Below are 17,008 nucleotides of genomic sequence, written 5' to 3'. Positions count from 1 at the left end.
TTCATCATGTGCATCAGGTATGCCTACTGGAATAGCAACTACAGGAAGAGACCAAACCCAAACATGTAAATTCAAGACAAACTGTTAATATCGGTATGATAAATAACATTCCACATTCATAACAAACTCCACCGCTGGCTGTTCTGTTCCCACACTGTACCAAATGCAAAGAAAAGAACTGAGACACTAACACCAAAGAAGAAACACAAAGCAGCTAATGGCAACACAATAGCATAACCCACGTAGTCCTGGAAAAGAAGGTACCTGAACCCTTAATGTCGAGGCTTAAACTACTATGTTTGAAGCTTCATTTGGCATCTATAGCTTGATTCATGAACCACGCTACTCAAAACTGTTTTCAAGGCTGACATGGAGCTATGAGCGTACCAGCCATAAGAAAGTGGCCTGAAAATCTCTGCTGGTAACTATAATAGCTCCTAACAGAACGGTGTCCCCACACACAGAAACCGGAGAAAGCACGTGCAAAAGGTAACAGCACACTTTATCCTGATGGTTCCCAAGGCCTGTCCCGCTGCCCTACGAACGTCTTGTGCACTCTCCCCTCCACTACTTGACAATCACCTAACTGGGAGGAAAGAAAAGCATGCAGAGGCCGACACGGACAACAGGAGCCACCACCTTCGGGAAGACGGGCCGACACGACCACCCCTGGGGAACGCACCCCCACGGAAGCGATCCTGCACTAAGAACCTACGGGACTCGCAATCTACCCAGCAGACTCTCTCCGCCCTCTAAGCAAGGCATCATCTTCCAGAAAAAAAAAGTTTCCCGCACTCCCCCTTCCAGCCCCGATTCACCTCGGCACCCAAGGCCTTATCAAGCCCTGGTAACCGAGGGCGCCTCCCCGCTCCATGCGCCACAGCGGAGAATGGCCGCAGCGAGCGCGCCCCTGCCTCGCTAGCCCGCTGCTCCACGTTTGGCCCTCCTGACTTAACGGCCAAGTCCCCACCGCCACACCCGCTTTAAAATAGCGTGAGGAAGGAAACCGAGGCCGCCCAAGCTGGCCACCAACCTCTAAGACGGCAGGGACCTCGGGCAGGAGCGCCCCAGCGCCCCACAGCCAGCCAGCGGCGGCTGCCGACAACCCAGGACGGGAAAGCGCCCACCGCTCACTCACAGAAAGTTCTCGATGAAGATCCTGACGATGGAGCCCTCGACAAAGTGGGGGCGCGCCTCAGCGTTGCCGAGCCTTATCTTCCGCTTCTTCTGGCTCACCACCGCCATTTTCCCACTTGAGCGCTCCCCGAGCCCCGGCCAAAAGAACGCGCTCTACGCCTCGCTCTTATTAGCCGGAGAGGAAGGGCGGGCAACTGCGGAGCGCCCTCATTGGCTGATAGGGCGGGGCTGATGGGGCGAGGCTTTTCATTGGCTCGCAGAGAGTCGCGCGGCTGCCCTTTGGCTGGAGGAGAGCGGGCGGTGAGGGGGGCGGGAGGGAGGCTGGCTGGCTGTGGCGGCGGTTTCGCTTTCCGACGGGGGCGTGGGAGGCCGCGGCTGTGCCCCCCAGTACTGAGGAGGACGCAGGGCGTAATTCGCGGCCTGAGTGCGTCCCGGCGGGCGGGAGGAATCCCTTCCCGTCTCACGGGCTGCACCTCCCGGTGGGTGCTGCGGCGGGAGGACGGCGCCTCCCGGCCGGTGCACCCTGCGGTGGGACGCGCGCGGAGGGAAGGTGCCGGTGCCGGCGCTGTGCCCCTGGCGGCGGTCTGCGCAGGGCTTATCCCTCACAAGAGGGGCGACCGGCACCGGGACCCGCCTCCGGCGTACTTCTTGGAGGTCCCTGCCCGGAGCGCGTTGGGAGGGGATTGGGCAGGCTTCGGGGCCTGCCTCGGCTGTCAGCATCCGCTACCGCCAGCGGCCTTTCCCCGGCGGCTGGACGGTAACGCGGCGCGAGGGAACGGTGTTAGCGGCCTTCCCACGAGGCGGCAGCACAGCCGAGCAGTTGGGCGGCCACTGCTTCAGAGGTGGGCACCTTCTACATATCCCCCTTACTTCATGGGGACAAGCCTGGGTTCCAAGCCAGCGAACTCTTCTTGTGTGCCTATTCTGGCACCTGCCTGCGTTTGCTTAGTTTTTCTTAATTTTTAACAAAACAATGGGGAAAACATTTTTTAGATGTGTTACTTCAGAGATCAGGAGGTCTGTACAAAGCATAGAAATGTCCTGTGGAAACGGACATCCTTTAGAAAAGATATAAATGTCCTTTAGTAATGATCCTAGAGGAATGCACATGTGTGAGGTTTTGGTACCTTGACTGCAGGGCAATCACCAGTGTCACTGAGGCTCTTGCAGGTGCCTTTCCCACATGCTTTATTTTTTCCTCTTAGACCAAGCATTCCTGTTAGAACACAGGGCCTCATAACTAGCCACAGCTTTTATGAGGGACCAGGAGGCTGATTAAGCGTGCTGAAAAAGATGTAAGAAACAGATTGTGCTTAAGTGGAACCAGGTAAAGGAATCAACACATACCTAGAGTGCTTTGTCTTAGAAAGTTTACAAGGAAAACAACGTTTTTTCCGATATGAACCAGCTACTTGGCATGCAGAGGCTTTGCAAGGCCTCCTGTACCTAAGCAACTGTATCTATAATACCCTGAAAAGACCAAAACTGCCATGGTAAACACATCAGTACAGCATCTTTGGGTATGGATGTAGCAGAATTGGGACCAATGTGGAAAAAGTAATTTGTTAGGTTGCTTTTTTGAGAGGAATTCAGGTGGATAAGGGGAGATACAAGGGCAGTGAAAAGGTTGTTCCAGGTACATGGGGGAAGAATGATTAAGCTCTGTTAAAAAATGAAGGGGACTTCTGCTCCAGCTGTAAGAGTGCAGATGCCCACAGACAGTAGTGAAGCTGATCTGCAAGTCCAAGCCCACCAGGACATTAGACAGCCACTTTGGATAACCCTCTGAACTCTCCACCAGGTGCATGTCCAGAAGTCTTGGTGTAGAAGAATAAAGAAAAATAGAAATGCACCCTTGTACTGTTGGGGTGTGTGTGGGTGTGTGTGCAAGGGTCAGGATAATAAGATTGAAAGTATGTAATTCAAAAGATTTGTGATAATAGCTGTGTAATAGAGTGTGAAATTGTATCACTGTATATTAGTAACACAGGTGTGTCTGTTCATTAATTATATTATTAATTGATTTATTAGTTGAGAATGTGTTATGTAAGTAATAAAAATTGTATTCTCCTAAATCAGTTGTTTCTCAAGCTTGCAGACCAAAAGGGTAGCACTGGAGTAATTAGCTAGAAGTGACTTCCAGCCAAAAGAGGAGGTGGTGGTGGATTAAGGAACCGTTTCAACATATTTCCAATAGAGATTGCTGAAGAGGTATGGTTTTCCCAGAATTTGTCAGGGAGCATTTTCCAGGATCTGGCGAGGATGGATGCTGGTAGGAGCTAGAGAAAGGAGATTGTGAAGGCTGCAAAGTAGGCACTACTTGGACTAAGATGAGTTCTTGAAAAAAGAGAGGGAGGATGTAAAAGCTAATACAGAATGCAAGAGCAGGAAGATGTAACACAGTACTTAGCAGTGATCAAAGGAACACAGCCAAATATGTAGTTGGCCAAGAAAGAGACCAAAATGCTACTGTTCAGAAAAAACGTATGCAGGTGGGAAAAATGGAAAGGTGCAGGAGGTAGACAGGAGAACAACAGAGAAAGGATAGCCAAGAATATAGATCCAAGTAATGTAAAGGAGTGTTGAAAGTTAAGCAACTAAGAAACTATAAATCACAAATTAAAATGCTTTTCCAATGGAAATGGTAAAATTAAGTAAATTTGACATAATGACATCCAGCATTTTGTTTGTGGTAGGATGAGACTGGTGTTTTCTCTTTTTCAAAATGTGAGGGTAGAACCTTTTAACTGTGTGTCATGTTGCAGGAAAAGCGTGCTTTCTTCAGCCTTATGCAGCGGCCCTTTCGGAGCAGTGGGCCTCTTGTGTGTGGACTTGTCACACTTGTGAGCTGTGTTCCAATCCAGGTAGGTAAAATGCCAGTTCTCTTAGTGTTCAGTTTGAGCTGCCTTAGTGAGCATCATGACTGTAAAATTAGATTTATGTTGGGGTTATTTTGATGTGACACACTAGTTAGCCAGAATAGTTTCATTTACATTAGTGTAAATAGAACAACAGTGATAAAATTTTATGTTGTTATTTTGGTTTTCCATTGTTGTAACTGAGATCTGAATTTGGCTCTCTGTGTGGATATGAATGGGGATAATGACAAAATGTCAACTAGTGGAAGACATTTAAAGGATAAAAAGAGTATTGAACAAGAGGGCAATAAAAGGGCTGTTCCTCTGATACCAGGACATGTTCAGTTCCACTCCAGCACAAAGCTACATTTAGAGCAATCAAATACAAGGCTGTTAGTGTTTGGGGAGTTATAGCTGCTCTTGAAGGTTTCTTTCTGCTTTCCATTTTATGGACTGTGCCACAACTGGGATCAAAGCAATTACTTGTAGATTCTCCAGTAGCTTTTGAAGTTTTCAGACAGTAAACAGGCCTTGTATAGCAAGTCTCAGAACTGTTCTTTGCCCTCTGTTGTCCTTGTACAGCTACTACAGCAGTGGGAAAGGAACAAATAGTAAAAAAAAATGGTTCCAGGTCAGAAATTAATTGCATGGAGAGTTTCCTATTTGGACAGAGCTGATGGAATGGTTTTTATGTCATGATAAAACTGAAGTTTGCCAGTGGCGAATGCATCTTCCCTAGTTTTCAAATGTGCTGTGGCATTCTTTCACTAGTCTGTGAATTTCCTATTCTATAAACCAATATCCAGCAGGCACTGAAGTAATTTAAAGCCACCTTTCAAATTTTCCCTCTGTTCCTTAATTTCTGCAGCAGAAATGGGTGGAATGGTGCTGTTGTTCCCTACTGAAGGAAGAACTTAGACTTTTCTTTTTGCAGTCAGGACAATGTTTCACACCCTATGGATAAATAGTACCCTCGATGGTACCAACACAATCGTTGTACCAGTGAGGTCCCTAGAGAGCGCTCAGTGGAGAGCAGGATAGGGTACTTTGCTTATGTTCTTATTCATATCAGACCAAATCTGATCACTTTGATGGAGCGAAGCAGAGTTGCATACATTGTTAGAAAGAGGAATCCAGTAGTTACACCTCATGCTTCATTTCATTTACAGAAAAGTCCCAGCAGAAGTATGGAGAACCATCAAGCCTGATTATTTTAACCACTTAATTTTCACTTGTTTTCTCCTTAGATAATTAGATCTGAATGTTGATACCAAAGCATACGCTTTACAGAACAACTGTAAAACTGTTTTGACTCCTAGGGAACTGTCCATTGTTCCTGGCTGCTGTTGTTTTCAGAATAATAGCAAGAGCGGTGTGTTCATAACCAGCTGTTGACGGGGACTGTAGGTAGCTAGGATAGGCAGTTAAGATGTCAATACCTTTTGGCTCTTCCTCAATCTGTAGAAAATAGTAAACTGCTTAAATCTGTGTGGTCTTATAAACACATTAATACTGAATGTATTTAATTGAACTATCTCTTCAATTGTTTGTGTCTCCAAAATGAAAACTTAGTAAAGATGCAAGGGGCTAGATTGTCCTAGGTGCTGTTGATCCTTATAGGTTGTTTAGGGAAAATGTATACTTTGTTCTGAAAGAAGCAAAGGGTATTTCCACTTTTCAAGGCTCACATCTTGCAGCAACAGCTTGAATGTGGTGGCTGTAAGAATAATTTCTGTGGCTCAATACAGGAACTTCTGCAGCAGATCAGATTGCTTTCTGTCAGGTGTCTTAGGTGACGTGACTCACATATTTCATTCTCTTCATATTCCAAGTATTGAATTCAGGCTATTATATTAGGTTCAGTTGTTTCTTGTTACACCAATAACTATAGAGTCTAGAGCAGAGCAATAAGATGATTTTCAAAGTTAATTTTATTAGGAAGTTACAATAATTTCAGAACAAAACCTTACACACAAACATATAAATCTTAAGAATTAGTATGTTGTGTGAATTCAGTTTCCTATTAATATAAATGCAAGGCATCTTGGTTGGGTAAAGTGTACATTCTCTGTGACTGTACAAAGTGATTTATTTAAAAAATGCACAAGACACATAGGCAAGGGTTTCATTTCATATAGTTCAAAATGTCAGCAGCTTACACTGTATTATACTGGAACACTAAAAGTGAGTTTGTTATTGGCAAGGACAACAAATATACTTGTTATAGTAAAAGAATACAAAACCACAACAAATTGCCAGCAGAGTGTTAAGTTTCCCAGAGAGATTTGTCATCATGAATAATTGCACTTAACCTGTAGGCTGTTACAAGTAGCTAATACTATTTTCGTTATTATTTCAAAATATTCATAATATCCTTAACAAAAACCCATTGTATACCCAACACAAAACATTCACTGAATGCAGATTTAAGATAACACAATATTGGATTGCAATTGTGCACCTTTACTTTCTTCTTTTTACCTATATACCAGAAAGGTTGGTTTTTTTCTAAAAAAAAGCCATTAAAATGAATGATCTGTGCAAAATGGGTAGCCTTTATATAATAACTGATATCATGCAAACAACCAAAAAAAAAAAAAGTCTAAGAAGCCCTGAGTTAATAACTTCATTGCAAAGGCGAGGAACATGACTGCTCTGAGTTCTTCCTATACATTGGTGTATATTCAAACCAGTCCGGTATTTACTTAAAACATATTTTAAAATAGGCTGTTTGTGGAGTTTTTCACATACAAATCTTCTATGCACTTCATTCCTTTCAGCAGACTGTATTTAGTACTCAATTTCGTTTAAGTTGTCAGGATAGCCTGATGAGAATTGAATTTCTTCCACTTCTAGAATAGAAAGAAGGGGGGAATACTGTAATTATTTGTATATTTACCATACATAAGAATGCATAGAATGTAATACCATGCTGGATGTAAATGGGGCTGCCGTATGTTTTTTAAAAAGTGTTAGAGCATCTTTACTAGTCCAGATTCTGACAGTGGTCTCACATCTTACTAGAAAACAAAAACTCTGCACTAACCAGCAGCATGACAGTTAAGTTCAGACCATTCAGTGGGAATTCAAGGGAAGAATTACCACCTGTCTGCTAGGTGTCTCCTAAGAGGAAAAGAAGTATGTTTAAACATACCTAAACAGGGTCCTGCCTGGAACAGAATATCATCAATAGCAGTGTCACTTCTCATTGACACACCACGGATCGCCTCAAAAATAATCTGTAAAGGTAAGGCACAGCTTTTCATGAATCCCACAGGAGGAAACGACTTATTAAAAAAAAAAAAAAACCCATGCAGTCTGTTCAAGGATCTAGTGTCTCCTGAAAACCTGCTTCTTAGAAAGAAACTTCTGTGCACCGTCACTGGACTGATTGCCCTGGGCAGAGAATTTGGATGTGTGCAATGCCAAAGGATGCAAATTTGTTTTCACAATTCGTTAAGAAATCAATGTGTGTTACACACCACTGATAGATTATCTCTAGTGATGTGGCATTGCTGCCTTGCTTTTCAGCCCAAACGTATCACTGTGTTGCCCATACACAAGCAAGACCTGAGGGGGCAAAAAAAGCATTACAATACCATGTGGTCTTACTGATGAAGCTAAACTTGCTTTTTAGTAGAAGTTTGTGGTTTGTTTGTGATTTGTTTTTGTTTTTTTTCTTTTCCTAACTGATTTCTAGGCTTTTAAGGCAATGTGATTAAGAAAACCCACACAACATCTTTGGTTAGTGATCAGTGCAGTTTTGTGCCCAGTGCTGTTTCAATAGCAGTTTAAGGTTCCTCTTTAACAGAGAAACTGAAGCAGGCTTTGCCTCTGGCAATAGTGAAACGGTGGCGCTGTTGAAACCAAAGGCAGAGCTGTAGCTTTGCATCATCCCTTGCCTTTGCCACCTCAGAAGACCATCCTGCAAGAAGCAGCCATTTTATCACAGCTTAGTGGTTATGTCAAATCTAGACTGGGCTTTAGACAGCTGAAAGAAAAGCAACTGCACAAGTGAGCTAATTAAAAAAATATCACTATTGACAAGAACTGATGGGGAAACAGCATTTAAATACTTTTAAAAAATAATTTTGAATTAATTAACTATTTTCATACTTGCAGGTCTTTAACAATTCCCTCCCTACTTTCATCTGTAAACAATTACAGGTTACTTCAGCTTGTTCAGGTATCCATTCAATCCTATCTACATCTTAGTATTATTTAAAAAAAAAAAAAACAACAAACAAACCAAAACCAGCACATTGTTCAGTTCTGTATTCCTTTTTGACTGCTTTTTGTTTGTTTCTTCTTACCTGGTAGTTTCTATCACTTTCATACTCTATCAGTCCCCTTAGCCATGAGATGCTTTGTTCCCCTGTCCTCCTCCACAAAGGAATCTCTTCATCATCACCTTCTTTTCTGAGATAAACACTTAATAATCCAGTCCCAGCTCCATACATGTGATAGAAAAATGTTAAGCACTGTTTCCCAGAGGTTCCTCTTAGTGATCTTGAAACTAGGTATGCTCTCTGTCCATAGACCATGTTGGATGCCTCTATATACATGTAGTATCCTTAAAAAGATACACAAGCTAATATTAGCAAAGTAGAATACATTCTATCAGCATGTTCATTACAGTCAACATACTCATATAAAAAAACTATGAAACAATTTTGATGAAGATTTTTATGCTGTAGACTTACATTTGGGAACGGTAATATTTGTGATACTGTAATAATCGTGCAGTGTAATAGTGGTAATATCTGTGAATGCTAATCTAAGAACACTTAAAAATTTGTTTATATCTGATGAAATAACATAGCAAAAGAAAGGAACACAAATAAGAAAAAATCATAGCTGTTCTTAAATCAGGAATGCACTCTGACAGTGGAATTCAGAGACAGCTGTGTGTCTGTCCTAGGATACAGTTTAGGCAATGGTTGGAGCTGATGCTATTAACAAAGCAAATTAATTGAAATACCTCTTATATCACATATGACATCAATAATATTTTTCTTTCTGTAATAAAGATGTGAAGACACAAGTGAGGAAAACTAGACTCTCTAGAATCCATGAAAGATTGTCATGAACTCTGATCTGTGGAAAAATTAGTCATTAATTGGTGGCAGGCAAATTAATACCCTCCCCTCCCCCCACCTCAATCCATCATTTGGTTATTTCCAGTTGGGGCAAACTCAGGTGTGTCGGAAAACAGGAATATCCCCAAGTCGCATCCGCTGAATACAGCAGCTGTTCTGTATCTGGAGATGCACACTCCACCAGCAGGCAGTGAACTCAGATTTTGCAGCAGCACCTCATGCAGTCCTACTGCTCCCTTTTGTGGTGTTGGAGAAAACAAGCTGCCCTGCTGCCACCAGCTTGTTTGTGAGATTTCCCTTGGGGAGAGGGGATTCCTAAGGATCAGTAAGGCAGAAGAAAGGCTGAGAGCAGCAAGAACAGCCAGCCAGTGGATGCTCAGGGTGTCTCTCATGATTCAGAAGTCCTATTGCCTACACAAACCCCTGCTGAAGACATCCCCTCTAACCTAGGTTGTAGTTTGGTGGTGAGCAGCATTAGAGAGAAATGGGGAAAAGGAACATTATCTAAAGCTGTAGGTCTGTAAAGAAAAGATAATTTTGTACAGTGTTTTGGAGAACTCTCAAGGCTATTTGTATCAAACCTAGTGCAAGCCATTGCAAGGATTTTGATGTTCATTGTGCTTAAAAGTTCCTTGAGTTAAAAATCAAAACCTACAAGTACCTACTATAGTATAATAAAATAATTTGCCTTTAGTTCTAAGGCCTGAATCGTATTATGAACTTGTTGGAAAGACTAGATCAGCTCTTGGTTTTGTGAATCCAGATCCAAGTATTTCTCAGCACATCTTGCTGCGGAGACTTGTCTGAAATAAGGCATAAATGTTGTCACAGGCCAGGATTAAAGATTGTTTTGCTTCACCAGTTCTAAAGTTGAGCTATCAGCGTCAATTCTCAGACTACTTGGGGATCTACATAAACTGAAAATAGGTCTAAAGTCAGTTTCTACCTTGGAAATCAAGAAAATTGTGCTATCAACCCAACCTTTCCCTTAAGCAAGAAACTCTTAAGTGTTGCTCTACTATAAGGAGAAGGTTATTGTCCTTGGAAACACAAGAGCTGAGATATAGTGTATTTGAAAGAGGAAGAATAAAATATATTTATTATTTAATCCTTTTATGGAACTGAGTTTGATTAGCTACCAAAACAAGCAGCAACTTTAATGCAATGTAGTAATTTTAGATTGTATTTTATAGAAAAAGAAAGGTATGCCAAACAATACAGAGGTGGCCTACAGATGCCTCTCCAACAGTCTCAGCCACTTTGCAAAATAAAAATTGTCAAATTACCTTTAAAAACCAGTAGGAAAAATTCTCACTTATTTAACAGCTGGTGATCACATGTCTAGTTGATGCAGCAGAACTGGACAGCAGCAATTACAGACAGTATGTCATTTAATTCACTCTAATGTCATCTAATTTTTAAATGGAAAAGGCACACAAATTTCAATATCCCCTTTTGAAAGTCATTCCACAGTACAAAGATATCATTATTGGGAAAATGTTCTTGATTTGTGGATAGCCTACATTTTCCACTTAACTTAGCCAACAGATCTGGTCAGAATATGGTCAGATTTATAGGTAATGTTTCTTGGTTTTGTTTCATAATACATAAGAGAAGTTTTAAGCTTTAAAACTCACTTATCTCTGAAGGCTATTCAAATTTCTACACAGAAACAGTACTATTTAGAATTAGCAATGGAAGAACACAATTTCTTGATGATCTGAAATTTCAAGCTGAAGAGCGATACTCCCATCTGCACTCTCAATTCCACATGCAGGATTTTGGCTGTACAGTCCCACACGCCATGAGTTTACATCTCTCTAGTCAATTTCCATACCTTGCTCAGGAGGCAGCTATTACAGAAATTTTACCAGGAGATAGGAAAGGGAGATTTTGCTGAATATGCACGAAGCCTATCTTTATAGATAAAGAGATCAGAAACAAGGCAAAACATTTGTTATTTTATTAACTAGAAACAAAGCTGTTTTCCAGAGTAACTTGAATTACAAGCTTGCATAGAGCAAGACTTCACATGCACAGTTCAAATAACTGTATTTGACAATATTTAACGTGGTTTACACTCAGTCACAGTTGACAGAATAATTATAGCTTTTGGTGAGCCTTTTGAGCAGGCCAACTGCCCTTGTAATCCAGTTAAAATTTTTAACAGACTGGAGAGATGGCTGCTGTGCGTAAGCCAGCCTGTCTGCAACTGACTGTGTAGTTTGTTGAATGAATGCTAGCCACTGTGAAGGAGGGCAAACCCAAAGGCCTCAAAAGCCTTTTTGAACCTATGTAAGCATTTAAAGGCCACAAACCTTAAGGCAGTTTCATCCATTGTACTTGGGAGTTGCTACTGAGATCCTCTCCTGCAGGAACACCAGCACCCAGCGCAGTGACGCAGTTCGTCATTTTCAGAAGCCACCAACCAGGTACTGCCCCCCATGTGGGGGCAATTCTGATGCAGTTTTCTGTGTGTTTGCTCATGCTAATGGGGGTCCCGCTTGTCTAAATACTTTAAATTACACAACTGGGGTTATGGAGTGGATTTTCAAGGGAAAAGGTCCGTGGTACCTCTTTTAGTATCTATGTTTTCTTCTAAGTTTGAACAGGAAGGTGTTCATGCTGAAGAGATCCCAACCACTTGTTTGCCTTTTAGTTTCAGGGAATAGTTACATAAGCTAGGGGTTTGGGAGAAGGCTTTTCTGTAGAGAGTCATCCTGTCCTTTTTTCTCCTAAAGGAAAGGGTTACTTTAGGAAATCGAAGACTCAACTGCCCACTTGCTCTGCAGGCAATTCAGATTAAACATCACGTTCTCAAAATCATCTGTAGATCCCTAAGAAACATTTTTACTTCATTTGTAAAAACTTCCTCAGTGTTCTAGGTTATAATTTCAAAGGGTTTTTGATTGACTATCTATCTCTGTTCTGGAAGTTCAATGTGGAGCTTAACTCACCTACCCCAGTAGTGTGATCTCCTTTTGGTCCAGTGTATGATGTGGGAGTTGGACCCCTCCACCTGTGCCAGCTCCCACGACCTCTCCTCTTCTGGGTAAACACACACTCATCTTTTTCAAAAGTACACTCTCCAGGATTGGGCAGCAATAGATCTGTAAGGAAAGGACATTGCTTAAAACTGCAAATATATTAGACAGATACATGGAGGGATTACACAACTAATGTATGGCATTCACTCACCTGCTGAAATCACTTATACCTACCTAGCGATACTCAAGAGTAGTCACAAGCTTATAGAACGTAGCTTCGAACTGATGTGCGAAATTTAATTTCATTTTCTTCACAGCTTTGAGAAAGTCTGTGCCCTAGTCTGGCTCACTAACATGTACTAGTATTCTTTCAAAAATCTTGTACAGTTTATTATCTCATCATTGCTCTTAATCCGCATTAGGCTTTACCAATGTAATTTTCTTCACTGCTGTGGCACCCCAATCAGTGTAATGAGCTTCGGCATGTATAAATGCATACTAAATGTGTCTTGTCAAAGAATGGAGTTTCTGTGATCTGAAATCAAACACCACATTTAGCTCTCAAATGTTCCCTTGGCACAAGATTCTAATACCAAATACACCAGACCACAGAGCTGCAATTACTAGAGTATTTTCATTATTTAAATTCTATTAGATGATGAAGAAGGGAAAGATGACAATTCAGGTGCTTTCCAGGAAGCTTCTGTCAGCTTTTCTGCTATAATCTGTTCAGGAGCAGACACTCTGAGCTGCTTTTACTTTCTGAAAGGGAGGAAGATTTGGTGCCTCACATACTCTGGGGCATTTTTCAGGCATTTTTTTGCTGCCATCAGTGGCAAGTCCCAGTATGACTATACACCCAAGTATCAGTTCTGCACCTTTGGTTCCTTTTCAAATTACTTAGGAACTACAGAAAGGCAATACAGACAAATGTTGGAAATACTTCAGAAAAATAGCATCTTCTTTTATACAGGTGCCATCTTTCTGTTCTTTAGCAGTTAGCTGCCTGAATGCATGAAATCCAATCAAAAGAGGTCATTAAAAAGTTATTATTACATGGGAATATAAATGGCATGGTAGATCAGCCTCATCACCATTTCAAAGGCATGGCTTTATTCTGAAGAAAAGTGGGATTATAGATTGGGCCTGTCTCATGAGAATAGTTTCCAAATTAGGACACAATGGTTGCATTGTCAAACCTCAAAAAGCCCCAGAAAAGGGAGTTTGGGCAAGTTTAGGGAGATTAGCCTGTGCATGTCAGAGGGTAAATTGTGGCTCAAAAACGTTCAGTTCGTCCCACCACAGGAGGCAGAGTTAGGCTCCTTTGTTCTCGTTAGAGAGCTGCAGCTCAGATAAGGGACTGCGTCTTAGCCTTGCACAACTGTACTTCTGGACTAAAAAGAATAATGCTGTGTTTTGAAAAGATTGCTTTGGGGTCCATTCCTGGTTCCCTAAAAGCCATTTGAAAACTACTTTCTCCTTAGTTGGACTATCGTTTTTTTAAAAATTTTAATGCCCCCAAAAGAATGCTCAGTTATGTACAACTGCACTGGAGTCAGTGAAGTTAATGAGGAGTTAGCTGGTACCCCTGTGAACAAAAACTGGTCCTTACTGTATGTATGCTACTGCAAAAATGGGATTTATGCAGTACTTACTGTAAAAAGAAAAGAAAAGAAACCACAGTGGGATGAAGGCAGCTATAGAATAGGCTTAGAAAATGAAGGTATGCAATGAACTCTTACTAAAAAAAACTCTTACAACAAATATACATGGTCTTACCAGCAGCCTGGCAGCTTCCCAGGCTCAATGATACATCATCCAATGCCACAAGTCCACAGTCCCAGAAGCTTTTACACCAGCTGACAAAGACAACCTGCAATACATGAAGGGAATTTCAGGTATCTAATAAAAGCTGGCACTGTTAAGAGTCTGAAATTTTAGATCTTTCCAAAAGCACTAACAATTTTGACACTTACAGAACAGAAATGATGAATCCGCTTTGTTTTGGCACATACTAATACTGCCAATAACTGAAATTTCAAATCCGGTGGGGTTTAGACGTACGTTTTCATTCAATAGAAAGTGCTTTCTCACTTTTACAGGCAAACGATGTGTCTGTGTATGTAGTTTCCATTTTAGTAGCAGAGTGCATTTTTTTAGTGTATAAGAAAAGATGACTTACTGAAGTTGTTGTGGTTCCCGGCCCCCCCCAAAAAAAACAGTAACAGTTTAAATGTCCTCAGCTATCTTACCCTTAAACCCAGGAGGGTTTATCCATGGAAAAATACATTTGAAAGAGTAATGCAGAGTGATGGCCAACAGAAATAGCTGTGGCAAAAAACAAAGAACAACAGAGATGAGATGAAATTGCTGCATAAAGTGTGATTATTCAGAAATGACACAAGGTCATGATATCATTGAGCAGGAGCCTGGAAATGCTAAGCATCATTCACAATGTTAATCTGGGTTTGTGAAGATTAAGAATAGCGTCCAAGATGTTTTATTTGACTACACATTAATTCTGCCATGGAAAATACAAGTTACTCATGAGATGACAAAATAAAATGTAAAGAAACTGAGATTTCCACCTGCCTTTCTCCCAAGGTTGATGCAGAACTGTTCAAATTATAGAAGACACAATAAAGTTTATTTTGTAAAAATACTGCTGGCAGTTTTCTTTGCCTAACTACTGCAAACCATCAGTCTGACCACTGGGATTATGACCACAATTTGGGAGGAGCTTTTCAAAACAATTCCTTTGTGATGAGGTCTCAGCTAGTGACTAGAGACAGATGAGTGTCACTTCTAACAGTTTAATATTCTGGAACAACCGTAAACACCTCAGTTACATATTTTAGGTTAAATGCTGACTGACAATTTCATGAGGATACAAAAAGGTTGTTAAAAGTCCTTCATGCATTATTTAGTATGTCCTCTTTTAAGAGGCTCAGTAACATCTTCAATATGGTCATTATACCAGATTTTGCTAGATTGCTTTGCTATGTAGTATTTATTTACCCATCTGCTTATAAAACAGCCTGGGACATAACTACAGTTAAACTTTTGAAGCACGTATGGGTTACGCTGCCCAGGATGGAGCAATTTTCAAAACCATTTTCCATTCAGTGCTACCAATCCTGGTAACAATGATAATCTGTCTTGTAAACTGTTACAGGTGTGGACTTGAGGAGTCCCCGTACAGTATGCACAACTGCTCAGTGTATAGTGGCCTAAAAATGGCACTTTTGTTTTGTTTTGTTCCTGTAGAGCTACTGTCTTAGCCTTAAGATTTAAAAAGACAATTGTTTCCTGTTTTTTAACTTCATTCTCAGGAAACAGCCACAATCTATGAAAAATGGTAGCATCTCCTGGAATAAAGCATACAATAAATACTGACGTTGGGTGGACGTCATTCACCAGACTTTTAATAAATGCATTCTGGTGAACATTTGTAATAAACTAAAGACATATTATAGTCCTAAACCCAAGAATCTTAAGAAAACCACACATGAAAGGGTGAGGTCACTCCTCGTTTGTGAAACAACATTTCCACACTGTGGAATCGTATTTTAAGTGATGTTTTCCTATTGACATCACTGGGAGCAAGATCAAGTTCTTTATTCTTAAGTTGCAATAATTTGTTCCATACAAGGTATGTAATTACCCACTGGATCCTGCAGAAAGCCCTCCATTTCAAAAGCATCACAACAGTAACTGTTGGTCTCTCAAAGGCCACTGAACCCATAGGCTTTGTACAGTCAAAGGACTGATCTGTTTCAGGGACACTTGTAAACTTGTTCGGCTTTGTCATCTTTTTGTAGCTTTAGCATTACTAATTCTCGATTTGCTGTTTGTGGTGCTGAGTGACATGCTGCCATGAGCAGACTGTATAATTGCACGGGAGTGCAGTGGGGGAGCTTGTGCTTGGGAATGTGGAGTTTCCAGTATTAGCTATAGCAATTGTACTGAAATTGTTCATAGCCCTCTCAGCTTATTTTGTTGTAATATTCTTGATAGTTTTAAGCAGCGGGGCAGAAGATATTTTTACTCACAAGTCAAACTTACTTACTTTTCTTTTACCCTAAATTTCCTCTTTCATCTTAAAGGGACATCTTTCACTGTTCGAACTTCACTGACCAAGACTGTGTCAATCTGGATTTATTCAACTCCTCATTTTCACCCTACATCAGGTCTCCGAATCCTTTCTACAGTCTAGATAGGATAAATCTCAAGATGCTCTACATTTGTTCTTGTTTTGAATTAAAATATTTCCTAGGTCAGTTCTTCCAGAAGAGATTTTTATGACGTTATCTCAAGCCTTGGAGAAGATAATAGGGGGATCTTTGTGCTCAACTCACACTTCATAAAACATGACAGATGAACAACAAACTAGTTGTTTCAGACTAGGTAACAAAATCTTTCTGGACTTGCATGCTATCTTAGAGGCTAAATTAAAAACATTATCAAATGCAGGCAGTTGTTGCCTGTGTTACTGAAAAATAAAACATGTTTTCTTCTCATGTCTCTTTTTTTTTTCCAGTAACAGGACACAGCCATGGCATTGGTTCCCTTCCAAATCACTGCCCCGATTTCTGGAAGCTGATTTATTTATTTTCCGGTGGTTAATCAATGTTCCTGGCCTGCAGCCTCGAAAGTATCAATAACCAGTTCTCAGCATTCATCCGGTATGTCCGTGATGAGCAACACCAGATGAGAACAGCTGGTAGAGCAAGAAAAAAAAGTTTCACTTCTTTCATGACACGTTGTTGGGTTGTGCTGCAGACACTGTGTGAGGTAGAAGGGACTTCTCATCCTTAGCACTCTGCATCTCTACAAGTAGATGCAAATTAAAACTTACGCGTATTAAGTTTACCTGCTTTTGGAGGAGAAGAAAGTAGAACGTGCAGTAGGGTACCTCCAGTGTAAT

The 17,008-nt window shown here is 41.1% G+C and overlaps 3 protein-coding genes across 5 annotated transcripts in view; 1 reads left to right on the top strand and 2 right to left on the bottom strand.

Annotated features, from left to right (window-relative positions):
* SMC5 (structural maintenance of chromosomes 5) overlaps positions 1–1,291 on the bottom strand; it is a 45,356-nt gene extending 44,065 nt beyond the window's left edge. Inside the window, exon 1 of the mRNA XM_037372627.1 lies at positions 1,139–1,291. Within this exon, the coding sequence (XP_037228524.1) occupies positions 1,139–1,245 (107 nt within the window). The 5' untranslated portion in view covers positions 1,246–1,291. The remainder of the gene's footprint in view (positions 1–1,138) is intronic.
* LOC119141153 lies at positions 1,279–12,007 on the top strand. Of its 3 annotated transcripts, none has more exons than XM_037373044.1 (3): positions 1,283–1,979; positions 3,903–4,001; positions 11,445–12,007. In XM_037373044.1, the coding sequence occupies exons 1-2, from the start codon at positions 1,369–1,371 to the stop codon at positions 3,982–3,984; spliced, it is 693 nt and encodes a 230-aa protein (XP_037228941.1). In that variant the 5' UTR covers positions 1,283–1,368; the 3' UTR covers positions 3,985–4,001; positions 11,445–12,007. The 3 variants fall into 3 exon arrangements, with proteins under 3 accessions (XP_037228942.1, XP_037228941.1, XP_037228940.1); XM_037373043.1 differs by lacking the exon at positions 11,445–12,007 and adding an exon at positions 7,020–7,129 and having other exon boundaries at positions 1,284–1,979; XM_037373045.1 differs by lacking the exons at positions 3,903–4,001; positions 11,445–12,007 and adding an exon at positions 2,343–3,882 and having other exon boundaries at positions 1,279–1,979.
* Positions 5,939–17,008, bottom strand: part of MAMDC2 (MAM domain containing 2) — a 63,071-nt gene continuing 52,001 nt past the window's right edge. The window contains exons 10-14 of the mRNA XM_037373046.1: positions 13,861–13,954; positions 12,052–12,204; positions 8,309–8,568; positions 7,150–7,234; positions 5,939–6,847 (exon numbers count right to left, since the gene is read on the bottom strand). Coding sequence (XP_037228943.1) covers positions 6,786–6,847; positions 7,150–7,234; positions 8,309–8,568; positions 12,052–12,204; positions 13,861–13,954 — 654 coding nt within the window. The 3' untranslated portion in view covers positions 5,939–6,785. The remainder of the gene's footprint in view (positions 6,848–7,149; positions 7,235–8,308; positions 8,569–12,051; positions 12,205–13,860; positions 13,955–17,008) is intronic.

Source organism: Falco rusticolus, chromosome Z, assembly GCF_015220075.1.
Source record: "Falco rusticolus isolate bFalRus1 chromosome Z, bFalRus1.pri, whole genome shotgun sequence".
Taxonomy (NCBI): domain Eukaryota; kingdom Metazoa; phylum Chordata; class Aves; order Falconiformes; family Falconidae; genus Falco; species Falco rusticolus.
Note: the sequence above shows the minus strand (reverse complement) of the source record. Positions and strands in the feature narration are given on the sequence as shown.